At 45.4% G+C, this 14,145-nt stretch overlaps 1 protein-coding gene across 1 annotated transcript; it reads right to left on the bottom strand.

The window, feature by feature from the left end:
* Positions 1-5,153: 5,153 nt before the first annotated feature.
* On the bottom strand, positions 5,154-6,739 carry LOC125520799. Its single transcript, XM_048685825.1, has one exon. The coding sequence runs from the start codon at positions 6,734-6,736 to the stop codon at positions 5,399-5,401; it is 1,338 nt and encodes a 445-aa protein (XP_048541782.1). The 5' UTR covers positions 6,737-6,739; the 3' UTR covers positions 5,154-5,398.
* Between the last annotated feature and the right edge of the window lie 7,406 nt (positions 6,740-14,145).

Genomic DNA, 14,145 nt, shown 5'->3' with positions numbered 1-14,145 from the left:
ATGTTTGCTTGTTTAATGATTCTATTTGAGGATAGGAGTATTAAATATGCAGAGGCATTTAGTATGCAATGTTAAATAATAATTTTAGTGATTTTCTACAGTAGAGAATGATAAGGTTTTTGCATTGGTTTATACTAACTTATCTCACGAGTTCTTGTTGAGTTTTGTGTGGATGAAGTTTTTGAGATTTAGGAAAACCGTGATATAAAAGGAATTAATAGGACACAAAATCTCAAGCTTGGGGATGCCTAAGGCATTCCAATATAATATTTCAAGAAGTCTCAAGCATGTAAGCTTGGGGATGCCCTGGTAGGCATCTCACCTTTCTTCATCAACAATTATCGGTTAGTATCGGTTGAGCCTAAGTTTTTGCTTCTCCACATGAGCTGTGCTATTCTTGGAATGTCATTTTATTTTGCTTTGCTTGCTGTTTTAATAAAATACTTAGATCTGAAAGTTTTCATATAAGGGAGACTCCACAATTAGCTACCTATTTACTACTCGCTTGATCTTCACTTATATATTTTTGGAGTAGCTTGTCATTTACTCTGGTGCTTCACTTATATCCTATGAGTAAATTGTTGAATAAAATGAAGATAATGAAGCTGAAATTATATGTTCATATCATGCCTAGTGGTAGCTTCACATTGGGTTTAGAAAGTGAAATCTTTTGAAGCTTGACAATCACAATATTGGTCACAGAAGCAATTCCTGAATGATTACTATAGGGAAGAGAACTTTCACATGGAAATACACTATCTTGGAAATCTTTTGTGATTGTGAGCCCCCATCAAAATATTATATGCCAAAATTGTTGACGTTGGACAAGGAAGACAACGTAATGATTTATGTTTGTTCATATTCACATAGAAGTTATATTGTCATAGATCCTTCAACATGTGGTGCTTGCCCCCCTCCCCCATCTTTGCTAGCCAAAAATTCCGCACCAAGTAGAGATACTACTTGTGCATCCAAAAACTATTAAACCCAAATATTATTTTCAAGAGTCCACCATACCTACCTAGGGATTGAGCAACATCCCTCAAGTAAGTTGTCATCGATGCAATAAGGCAATAAAAATTGCTTCTAAAAGTGTTAGATCATTTAGTGTAAGAGAAAATTGAGCGTTGTATGAACTTGTGATAGCAAAGAATAAAAGCAACAGACTGCATAATAAAGGTTGCTATCATAAGGGGCAATATAATGTGATATTCTTTTGCATTAAGGGGTTGAGCATACAAACAAATAAGCGCATGGCAACCTCTACTTCCCTCTGTGAAGGGCTTATCTTATACTTTTATGTATTTACTTTCATGCAAGAGTCAAAGTTTTTCTCTCTATTCCTTTCTATTTTTCTCTTTTGGCAAGCATCATGTGGTGAGGAAAGATCTAGGCACATATATCCAGTTGGATATGGGTAGCATGAGTTATTATTGTTGACATCACCCTTGAGGTGAATACGTTGGGAGGTGAAATAATAAGCCCCTATCTTTCTATGTGTCTGGTTGAAACGTTTTGCTCATGTATATGCGGTGAGTGTTAGCAATCATAGAAGACTATATGATGGTTGATTATGTGGAGCTCTTACTTATACTCTGTTGAATAAATTGAATTGTAATTGCTTGATGACTGAGAACATAGGTTGTTGAGTTTCAAGAGAATTCATTGTTTGAACCTTAACATGTGAATTGGTTGCTACTTTAACATGAGAAATTTTATGAGAAAGAACTGTTGTTATGATGCTAGAAAAAGTGATTGAAATTGTCATTGATCAAACTTGTGCACTTTGCTAGCATTCACACTTCACAAATTATTTCTTTTATCATTTACCTACTCGAGGACGAGTAGGAATTAAGCTTGGGGATGTTGATACGTCTCCAATGTATCTATAATTTATGAAGTATTCATGTTGTTATATTATCATTCTTGGATGTTTTACAATCATTTTATAGCAACTTTATATCATTTGTTGGGACTAACCTATTGACCCAATACCAAATGCCAGTTGTTGTTTTTTGCTTGTTTTTTACATCGTAGGAAATCAATATCAAACGGAGTCCAAACACCGCGAAACTTTTTGTAGATTTTTTATGGACCAGAAGACATCCAGTGGGCCAGAGAAGCACCTGGGGGGTGCCCCGAGGGGGGCACAACCCACCAGGGTGCGCCTGGGGGCCCAGATGCGCCCAGGTGGGTTGTGCCCACCTCGGTGGCCTCCCGCACCCCCTCTTTACCCTATAAGTTCCCAAATATTCCAAAAACCCTCGGGGTTAACCTAGATCAGAAGTTTCGCTGCCGCGGGCCTCTGTAGCCACCAAAACTAATCTAGACCCCGTTCCGGCACTCTGCCGGAGAGGGGAATCATCACCGGTGGCCATCTTCATCATCCCGGCAGCCACCACAATGAGGAGGGAGTAGTCCACCCTCAGGGCTGAGGGTTTGTACCAGTAGCTATGTGTTTAATCTCTCTCTCTCTCTCTTGTGTTCTTGAGATGTCATGATCTTGATGTATCGCGGGCTTTGTTAATATAGTCGGATCATATGGTGTTTTCCCCTCTCTATCTTGTGGTGAATTGAGTTTTCCCTTTGATATTTCATTTTATCGGATTGAATACCTTTATGGATTTGAGAGCACTTGATATATGTCTTGCATATGAATACCCATGGTGACAATGAGGAATTATTTTGATTCACTTGATATATGTTTTGGCATTCAACCGCGGATTCTCGAGGTGACATTGGGATAATCTATGCATAGGCGTTGATGCATGCTCTTGTCTTTGTTTCTCCGGTAGAAATCTTGGGGCACTCTTTGAGGTTCTTTGTGTTGGATTGAGTATTATGAATCTGAAATTATTTGGTATTATTTTAGTACCAACTTTTGGATAGATCGATCGGAAAGAATAGCTTCGAGGTGGTTTCGTACCCTACAAATAATTTCTTCTTATGTTCTCCGCTAGATAGGAACTTTGAAGTGATTCTTCATCGCACTTTGAGGGGTGGTTATATGATCCAATTATATTATCGTTGATGAGAGATTGCACTAGCGAAAGTACGGACCCTAGGCCTTATTTCAAGCATTGCAATACCGTTTGTGCTCCGTTTTATCAATTGCCACCTTGCTATTTTTTATTGTTCTTATTTCAAAAATCAATATCTACTATCCATATTACACTTGTAACACCATCTCTTCGTCGAGGTAGTGCACCTATAAAAATTACCATTGTATTTGGTGTGTTGGGGACACAAGAGACTTTTTATTATTTGATTGCAGGGTTGTTTAAGAGAGACCATCTTCATCCTACGCCTCCCACGGATTGATAAACCTTAGGTCATCCACTTGAGGGAAAATTGCTACTTTCCTACAAAACTCTGCGCTTGGAGGCCCAACACGTGTGTTTACAAGAATAAAGTTGCATAGTACTCCATTCGTTCCATTTTAGTTGTCGCTTAAATGGATGTATCTAGCACTGAAATACGTCTAGATACATCTGTTTCAGTGAAAACTAATATGGAACGAAGGGAGTAGACATCAGTGAGCGAGCTCGGCGACCCTATGATTATCTCCTTTTTGTTGACCCGGCATCGGAACTAAAATGAGCACCTATTTCCCCAGAGGTGACCCTGAGTTATTGAACCCACGAGAGGAATATTCCCTTGAAGCGATGGTCTCTAGCAAACTTTTGCTGAAGAGTCAAATCCAACTTTTGACCGGATCAACAAGCAAATAGTGATTCAAACACTTATAATAAAAGAGAAGGTATGGGGATGAGGTCTTAATGCTTACAACCATGTATTGGTGTTGGGATAAAAAAATATTAGTTTGTGCTCGGGGAGAAACCCATCAAGAGGTGCTTGCTCCGTTCGGAATGGAGGATGTGTCCAAATTACATCTTGATCGGCACGAGTCCTGCAACAAAAATCTGTTGTCCTACCGAAGGCCCTATCCATCTCGCGGGGTTGCCCGATAATTAAGATATAAATATCAAACAAAAGCTTTGGGCGTTTAATGATAACACCTCATGTATCCCCAGGGATATGCCATCTCTCTCAAAAAAAAGGATATGCCATCTACTATATTCAAGTTGTCGTGTTATCACAAAACAGTGTGGCAACTAAATGAGTATGTGGAACACCCAAACTGCCATTATCCTACATAGAACATAGCAACTGACAAATTTGCTTCAGAAAGTTAGTTGCCATCTAGTAGGAAAGTTGTAGATAAACCAGTGGATTCAAATTGCCATGTTTGCACACAACATAATAGCAAATTAAATCAGTTCCAAAAAAACCAACTGCCATTATCCTACAAATCAAAATGCGGCTAACTAGATCTAGGGTTCATACCCAACTATCAGTCCTTGAGTTCGATACAACATCACCCCTAAAACAGTGATAATTGTAGCCTACGAGACCATCAAAACTAGCAAAAAACAGTAGAAATCGCTGCAACATAGAATTGCAGACATCTAATCTCTGAAAACAGAGAGATAGTGGTGAAACGGGCGAGCCTCGCCGGCTTGACTACCACCGCGACGGCAACGAAACTACGTAATGCCGGCTTAATGGCACACATGTGACTCCCTGCCGATGGGGACACTCAAGCGTCGCGAAAAATCCACCTGAATCTCGAAAGGGTTCGAGAAGGATGTGAACCGAGAGGAGGGGAGGCGGATTGGACCAGTAGAAAGCTTCGAAGCCTTACCTACTCGCGGTGGCTGCTCCGGCGACGACGCTCCGGTCCGGTGAACACCGACGACAGCCACGAATACCCGCGACTCTTTCGCCGCCGCCGCCTCCTCCCCCTCTCGACTACTCCTACTAGAACTTGCGTTGCTCTCGAATGGAAATGCTGGTGTGGGGGAAATGGGAAGTAAAGAAGGGCGGGGTGGGAAACTGCAGGACCGATGAGGGGAAAGGGAGCAGACGTGGGAGATGATGAATAGGAGACGTGCGCGGCGTGCGGGCGCGACGGCAGTTCCACCGCACGTCCGACTCGCAACCGCGGCCTCTCCGTGCGAGAAACCGGTGTCCGGGTGAACTGTCAAATGCCCACACACACCTGCCCTGTCCTTCGTGGCACGCAGATTTCGCCTCAATGTGTCAAGATTCGTGCACACTTGACTGGATAGTGATCCACGCGTGTGGGCGAGTTGTAAAACTACCACATGTGTGGGCGTTATCATTTGTGTGAAACATAAAAGTAAGAAATTACAAGATGTCACTTAGGCATGATCTACATTGCCCCCTTATTGCATAATATTCCCTCCGTTCCAAATTACTTGTCGCAGAAATGGATGTATCTAAATACATCCATATCTATGACAAGTAATTAGGAACGGAGGGAGTAAAACTGAAAAATTGCATCGCTTCTGCTACTAGTGCGAGAAGCCAAGAACTACATTGCCCCCTTCAAGCTTTGCACCAGGAACAACTGCTGCAGCGTCGGCGGCGGCACCGAAAACTCTGGTTCCACCGACAAAAACGTTGAGCTGCGAGGACACCACCACGCAGCCTCCCGTCCGCAAGCTGAAGCTCCTTCGTCGGCCACTTCGGGTGACAGCTCTTGCAGTGTTTCCGTCCCAATCTGCCGGTAGTGCCGGGAGTACGTCTCGGGCACAAGATGGGGAGTGATATGACATGCCAATTTCAGAAGCTTGTTCTGGTCCGCAGGCGCATCCGGCGAATAGTTCTGCGGCATGGCGAAGTACACGGCGTCGACTCGAACGATCGGCCACGGCAGCCGCGGCATGCCGTCGGTCGCCGCGCATCCCCCGTCCGTGGAATTGCGGTGACACCTCCACGCCGATGAGACGCACCGCATCGACATGGACGACGCGCTGGCATAGCTCGTTTCCTGCGCTCGCGCCTCCCTGACGAACTCCCTCGCCGTCGCACAGGCGGCGCCGAACTGGGGAGGCAGCAGCTGCAAGGAAGACATGACGATATCCAATATGTCGGTACGCTCGAGTAGCTGGAACACCACGCAGAGCTTCACGTTCTTCTCCCACGCCGCGCTGTCGTCGCAGGAGAGGAACAGAACGACCTCCCCGTTGCCGTCGCACGGGTGGAGCAGCAGGAGGGCGTCCCGGCTGCCGTTCCTGAGGGAGAACTCGAGCGTCTTCCCTGCAAGCAGAGGCTCCGCAGGAACTTCCATGGACACCGTCAAGCTCTTCGGGCGGCCCCCAAGCTGGACGTAACGGAAGAACTCATCGGCGACATGCGCTAGCCTCTCGAACCTCCGCACCGTCGCCTCGCCCGGATCACCGTCGTCGTCCTTGCCGCGGCGGAAAGGCAAGAAGCGTGCCGCTGCCCGAGTGACGCGCTTGTGAACGGGAACAGCCTTCCTCGCAACCCCCTCGTCCCGTTCGCGCTCCGCAGACCTCCTCCTGTGAGCGCGCAGGATGCCATCGCCTTCCTCGGCTACGCGCTTCAGCCTCGCCTTCCAGTCCAGCAATGGTTGGTGGAGTATGCGCCAGTCTTCGGCGACGGCCACAACGCTGTGGATCTTCAGCACCGCGAACTCCAGCCTCTCGGCGTTGTCCTCCGCACCCCCATCCTCTCTCGAGTTGCCTGATAGGATCGAGAAAATTCTGCTCACGGACTCGCTCGCAACCGCGGATCCTAATATCTCAGCCATGAGGGCTTCCTCTGGTAGATCAGAGCTCCTACTTTTGGTGATGGAACTTCTTTCTTCCCGTGAGAAATTGCTCAGCGTGTTGGACTGGTAATCCATGAAAAGGATTTATCTGAAAGTCTTCACGTCACTGTACTGATTGGAGAATAATGCGACCCCGGAAAAGTAAAAATGGCATCGATTATTCGTTCAAGGCGTCTTCCTTGGACAATGAAGTTAACATGATATTTTCGTACACGTGTCAACCCAGCCGAGCACAGAACAAACCAAGAAAATAGAAAGCTGAATTTTGTTGGGAAGTTGAGAGGAGAGTAAATAAGGTAAACATGTGGTTGAGTTATCATAAAAGGATAATTCAAGAAAAGGAAAAATTAGGAAATATAAAAACGGTTGGTTAGTTACACAATGAAATGAATAAAGTACAAAATAATAAGCATCAAGAAGAAAATATGGTGATCGTTAAAAATTAGGAAAAAAATGTACAATGCAAATTAAATTCAAAAAAAATTATTATGTGTGCTCAAAAAATAAATATTTTGCCTTGAGCTTGTTGTGTTCTTAAGCCAATTTCTTTTGCATGGATGGACTCCATAAATCTAGTTGTACATGTGGAAACATTCATACCTACACATCAGTTCAAGGGTATATATGGTGCTTCCAAAGCATTAACCACATTTAACAATGTTTATATATTTAACCGGAGTTGAAAATTAATTTTTGGGTTTTTTCTTGAAACTTCACTAACTCATGAAACACTTATGATCTACTCCCTCCGTTCCTAAAATATTTGACTTTCTAGAAAGATTTCAACAAATGACTACATACGCGGCAAAATGAGCGAATCTATACACTAAAATATGTCTATATACATCCGTATATGATAGTCCATTTGAAACCTCTAAAAAGATAAATATTTAGGAACGGAGAGAGTACTCCGTATCAAGATTGATTTAAGTCCTTTCTAAAAAGATAGTAAACTCTATGTAATATTTCTTATTTATCTATTTGTTTTGTTTGTTTCACGAAACATTACTCATAAAACTTTCAATGTCTCACGGGACACTTAAGGTCTATTTACGTTTCAATGTTTACCCTAGTTCCCACTATTGTTCCGATTTTGTAAAGACATGTCCCATATTTTCAGATTTAACTTGATAATTATTTTATAAACTTGACTATTTTTTAATGCGGGCTGTTTTGCCACGTCTGCGAAAAAGTTGACAGATACTAGAGGCAAATGACTGCTTTGCCACGCCATTATTTTTTTTTGCCGGTGTTATAAAATTGCAGGATAGCAAAAGATGGGCTAACATGCATCGAATCAGTACGGAACCAATTTCTCTGCATAACACGTATCCATGATGTAATTGACAAAAGAAAAAGAATGGTGAAGCACACGTGATCGACCACAACTTGTAATTTACTTACTTTTGTGTGCTATATTGGATTTATGATTCAATACACTGGCCAGTATGCGTTGCTGCTATGCTTCCAACACATGCCCAAGACTTCCCTGAAGTTGCACTTCAGGGTTTACCCGGTTTCAAGGATAGTAGAGTTAAAATTATACCAGAATCATCTTCGCAGCAGCAGCTCATACTTCAAACACAACTTCTGTATCCGCGGGATCGCTTCATTAATTTGACTAAAGTCGTCCTTCTTCTTTCCCAGCTGCCCGAATAAGTTTATCATTCAAAAGTAACAAGTCCATCTTTTTCATTTGTCCATTTGGGGGTGAAAAAATGGATTTCTTTGCACTAGAAACAGAGTGAAAAACGTTTATAAAAAAAGAAGCAGGGTGAAAAAACGTGCACGGCCCACAACTCCATCTTGGGCTCGAGAAATTCTTATGCTCGCGCTCTTTTTTTTCGTGAGGGGCGCACGGGTCAGCTTTCACCAGAATGAGAACTAGAGATCGGTAGCTTTGGTTTTGGCATTTTCCCTGGGCAAATCCTATTTAGCGCTGCAGGCACCCGTTAACATGCATTTTCGTTCACCCGCAAAAAAAACATGCATTTTCGTTAACTGGCGCCTGCAGCGCACACCACCTCCCTTGCTGGGCCGGCCTGTCTAGAGTTTTTTCCTCCTGTGTTTTAGTCTAAAAAATTAAAGGCACAACCACTGAATCGAACCCATGACCTCCTTCACAAATCAACAGGCCACAAAACCAGGCCACTAACCAACTTCTGCACAATATCTCCGTTTTACCTTTTTATTCATTTGTCAGTTTGTTTTATTCTTTTTCTTTTCTTGTTTTCTAGTTCTTTTACCTTTTATTTTATTTATTTTCTTAAATGCGCGGTTTTTTAGTTCATGAACTTTTTCATTTTTTGATGAACTCTTTTCTCAAATTGATGAAATTTTCACATTTTTAGATGAACTATTTTTGAAAATTGAACTTTTTAAAAATTCGATGAACTTTTATCAAATTCAGTGAAATGTTTTCAAAAAATCAATGAACTTTTTTAAGAATCGATGAATTTCATATTTGATGAACTTTTTTCAACTTTAGTGAACATTTTTTAAAAATTTCGTGATTTTTTGTTCAAAATACGTGAACATTTTTGAATTCGTAAACGTTTTCGTTTTTGGCGAGTTTTTCGGGTTTTTTATATTAATCAACATGAACAAAGTTGAATATATGTTAATTTTTGTACTAAAGGAGAGCTCAAATAGAATATATGTTTCGCGAACAGACGAAAATTTAGGCGGGAAATACACGTGATCCAAAACATTGCAACCAATGTCGGCATAGCGCGCGTCGGCCGCATCAACAGATGAACAAAACTTTAGACTGGAATCACGCACTGCTTTTAATCAGTGTCATCTGCATAGAAATTAGTGGCAATTATCAGACAGCGGGCAGCACCGCATCGGCATACGAATCAGTGCCAGAAACGATTCCCGCCGAAGCGACAACACAATCTGTCGGCACGTGAGCAGCAGGAACAGTGTTGCCGCCAGCACATGAGGCGGCAGGGCCCACCTGCAGGTCTCTGTTCCGTCGTGGGAGCTGGGTATCCGTAATACGCGGGTTGCCGCCTAGCCTCGCGGCGGCAAGGCCTGCCGCCTGGGCTGAGGGGTCTCTTTTGTCATTTTCATCCACAAGTAGTTTTTTTTGGGGGGGGGGGTGTCGGTGTCAAAACCGGCGGATCTCGGGTAGGGGTTCCCGAACTGTGCGTCTAGGCCGGATGGTAACAGGAGGCAGGGGACACGATGTTTTACCCAGGTTCGGGCCCTCTTGATGGGGGTAAAACCCTACGTCATGCTTGATTAATATTGATGATATGGGTAGTACAAGAGTAGATCTACCACGAGATCAGAGAGGCTAAACCCTAAAAGCTAGCCTATGGTATGATTGTATGTTGTGATTGTTGTCCTACGGACTAAAACCCTTTGGTTTATATAGACACCGGAGAGGGTTAGGGTTACACAAGGTCGGTTACAAAGGAGGAGATATCCATATACGTATTGCCTAGCTTGCCTTCCACGCCAAGTAGAGTCCCATCCGGACACGAGACGAAGTCTTCAATCTTGTATCTTCATAGTCTAACAGTCCGGCCAATGGAGATAGTCCAGCTGTCCGGAGACCCCCTAATTCAGGACTCCCTCAGTAGCCCCCGAAGCAGGCTTCAATGACGATGAGTCCGGCGCGCAGTATTGTCTTCGGCATTGCAAGGCGGGTTCCTCTCCAAATTCTGTGTACCTGTCGAAATAGTGTCCGGTTTCTTATGAATGTTTATACTCCTTGGCTTCTATGCCCAATAATGGCCACTTTCCACGTGTCGAGCGAATGTGAAGAGCCAGGGTGTTTTCACATTTACCCCCCTAGCTGTGTGAACGAGCCGCCTATTTAAAAGACGAGGATTCAGATCCAAATCACACCATCCTCCTTTGGCGAGCCTTCATCGGAGCGCACCCGACAGAGATCCATTCCATCATGGCCGGTCGTCACAGCTCCTCCTCTCGCACCCCTAGCTCCAAGCCTGAAGATTGGGAGAGATGTTCCATCCCGCACAGTAAATTAGTGATGCTTTAGTCCAAGGGATTTCTTCCCCCAGCGTACCTGGTCCCGGTTCGAGCCGGGCTTGCCACCTATAATGGCGGAGAGCAAGCGGAGAGCCTTCCCAATCCCTCCAAATGAGAGAGGGTATGCCTTGTCCCTTATTTGGTAAGAGGGCTCGGATTCCCAATTCATCGTTTCTCCGAGGGCTCCTGGAGTTCTACGGCTTCCAGTTGCACAACCTTACGCCTGCCTCCATGCTGCATATCGCGGGATTCGTAACCCTTTGCGAGTTGTTTTTGGGCTGTGAGGCTCATTTCGCTCTGTGGAAGAAGCTGTTCTGCTTTGTGCCCCGTTCTCAGAAGGGGTCAATATATCAAGTGGGCGGAGCCAAAGTGTGGCATATTGCCGGGACCGGATACCTATCCGGGACCCCAAAGAAGACATCCGAAGACTGGCCTTTAGAATGGTTTTATATAGAAGACGTCCCCCTCCCGGGTCCTATTCGGATCGGCCATCCTGAGTTCGACAACGCCCCTTTAAAGAAGCACCGGAGCTGGCGTCCACGGAGCTCCCTGGAGGAAGATGACAGGGACATTCTTTACCTGATGAGCCGGATAAGTTTTTTAGCTCGATCCGGATTGACCATGATCGAGGTCATGGCCACATGTGTGATGCGGGGGGTGCAGCCGCTTCAGCATAGAGGTCACCCCATGTGGGATTTCAACGGGGAGGATGACGCCACCCGCCACGGCCGCAAAGGGCCGGGATCGGCTGCTGATCTAATAAAGATCTTATCCACTTTGTACAAGGGAGAAGAGGAGGAATTCCTTCATGTCAACCCGCAGGGCGGATTTTCTATGTACAATCCTCCGAGCTGGGTAAGCGGAGACTTTTTATCGCTCATCCATTTCTATTCCCGTAGTTAACTATTCATTCTAGCGATTTTATCGCAGGAGCTATGCCAGGCTGTAAAGGAGATAAACAGCCCTCCTCCACAACCCGAGGACCCTGGAAGGTCCCTTGACCCGGCCTCCCAGGAGGATCCGGACATATCTGTGGAGCTGATCGATGGGGTATTTTACCAATCGAGTAATGACAATGCTTTGGTGGCCATTACGGCCGATTACCCTGGGCTAGTTCCAGCCTCACAGGTGACTGAGACTGAAGTCCCAGCAGTTCAAAAAGGTATCCGTCCTTGCGTGTTTTTGATCGCCGTATAACAGCCGTGTTTTGCAAGGGAGGTCCTCGAGGCCGAAGGCCGAGCCTGCGGCGACTGGCCAACAAGGGGCCGTGAGGCCAGGCAGGCTGAAAAGACCCGCAGCCCGGATTGAGATACCGGCACAGCGGTATGGCGCGCCGTCCTTATTGCAAGACATTATTCTCAGAGGCATATTAATGTCCATGCCTTCTTTTCAGGAAAAAGAGCGCTCGCCGGACTATACCCAGAGAGGCTACCAACCGCGCCTCCACAAGCCAGGATCCACGGCCGGATTCGGAGGCGGGAACGAATACAAGGCATGCGCCGGGTGCTCCTCCGACAGAGGATGCGGATAAACTGTCTGCCACCCATTCCGAGGTGGAAAGTGCCATGAACCACAGGCGTCGTCGGACTGTTCTTCGTGACGCTTGTTTCTCCCAAGAGGCATTGGATGCCTTCAACTCGGGAGACACGCACCTCCGTGCCGCTCAAAATGGTCTAGCTAGAGCCACGGAGCAGTATGTAAAAGACATACGGGTGAGAAAATTTGATGAATATATATATCAATAGCCCCTGAGACTTGAAACAGTTAGGATAACTGATTTAAGGATCATTTGTTATGCAGGTTCTTACAGAAAAGAATACTCAACTATCCCAGGAGCTGGAAGAGTGCAAAGCCCAACTTCAGGCCGCACTGGCCGCAGCAGGGGAGCCCAAAGAGACCCCCTCTGGTAACGTATCTTTTGAATGATAAGTATCATATACAATGCGGCGTATATGCAGATCTAGCGATAAAATTGCAGATGACGCTGGAGTAAATCCGGATAAGCAACAGCTCATACGCCAGCTAAAGGCCGGTGAGAACGTGCTTACGAGGGTGAGGCAGGAGAAAAATGATCTCCAAGATGCAAACACCAAGCTAGGCATGGAACTACAAGATGTTCGCGCCCAACTGTCGGACTCTGTTAAGGAAAATCGGCGGCTTCGATGCGGCATATTTAGTAAGTGCTTGAACGAACATTGAAAAAGAGTTCGGCGAGGAAGCTGGCTGACAGAGTTATGTCTGTAGGTATGTTAACAGGTCGTCCTGTCGAGGAAATGCCCGGTTCAATGGGTGACCTTCTTCCTGAGCTCTCACAGCTGCATGAACGAGTTCGGCAGGTGATGCAAGGCGTCGCCCAGGCCTTGTGGCCATCCGTCTCCATACCCGAAGGCCTTGGAGAGCTTGCAGAGAAGCTAAAGGAAGCGCGGCGGCGCTTCCGATTATGGAAGATATTGGCCTGCCGTCAGGGCGCCAGGGAAGCCTGGGCGATGGTGAAGACACGTTACACGAAGGCTGGCCTGAACCACATGGCCGAAGTCGGACCTATGGGGCCCGATGGGAAGGAGATCCCTGTGAGCTTAGTGTACGGCCAAGTAGAATTGGCCGCAAAGTATTCCCAACAGGACTGTAGACTAGATAGCCTGTTGGATGGTATTGAAGAGGAATTCAACCAGTCAAATTGATTATGTAATTTGAAAGTGACATGTATAATGCCTTCTAGCCAGATTGTAGATCGTTTGTCGTGGCGGACCTTTTTGCTTCAACCTCGGGACCCGACAGTCCGGAGTGTATCCGAATACCCTCTCGGTTATGTAAGAACCGGGGCATGTGTGGAGACCAGGCGTAGGGGTCATTAGTGCTTTATCAGACAAGTGCCCAACTAGTTATGTTATATTACATGGGTAGTAAGAAACATCTTCCAGGGAGAATAGTTCCGTTAAGGGTTCCTTTCCCTAGGTAAGCATGCCCTAAAGTGCATGTCCGGACTGCGATAAGAAGCGCAGAAAAATCGTCTGGGGGCAGATATGGATAATAAAAGTCATCTTTTATTCACCGACCGAATATTCCCTTAAGAACGCTAGCTTTTGGCTTCATCCAGTCTGAGGTACACGTCCGGCTGACCCGGCGGTAACAATCGTAGAGGTGCTCCCCTTATGCCCTAGCCGAATTAACGGGAACGTAGGGAATAAATACAAGAGCCAGGCAACCCAGCTTGGCCAAAACTTAAGTCATATCGATGCATATAATGGTGAAAAAAGGTACATGCGGAAGTATAACACATGTGTTGGGCGTGAGGCCCAGGTAAATAACTTAAGCTTCTATGAAAGAAGCCCCCGGGTATGAAGAGTGCGGCTAGCACATCTGTAATGTATGAGTGAGGCGCAAGGTGACCCTTGAAGGCCTAAAGAAATAAAAGAAAGAAAGGGAAACAGGACAAATGTTGCATATGCAGGAAATGGACAAAGGGAGGGGACTAACAT

This window comes from Triticum urartu, chromosome 7 (assembly GCF_003073215.2).
Source record: "Triticum urartu cultivar G1812 chromosome 7, Tu2.1, whole genome shotgun sequence".
Lineage (NCBI taxonomy): Eukaryota > Viridiplantae > Streptophyta > Magnoliopsida > Poales > Poaceae > Triticum > Triticum urartu.
The sequence above is the reverse complement of the archived record's forward strand: the minus strand, read 5'-3'. Positions and strand labels throughout refer to the sequence as shown.

Excerpts from the sequence above, each read along its gene's own strand:
- LOC125520799 (XM_048685825.1), bottom strand. The coding sequence starts at position 6,736 with ATGGATTACCAGTCCAACACGCTGAGCAATTTCTCACGGGAAGAAAGA.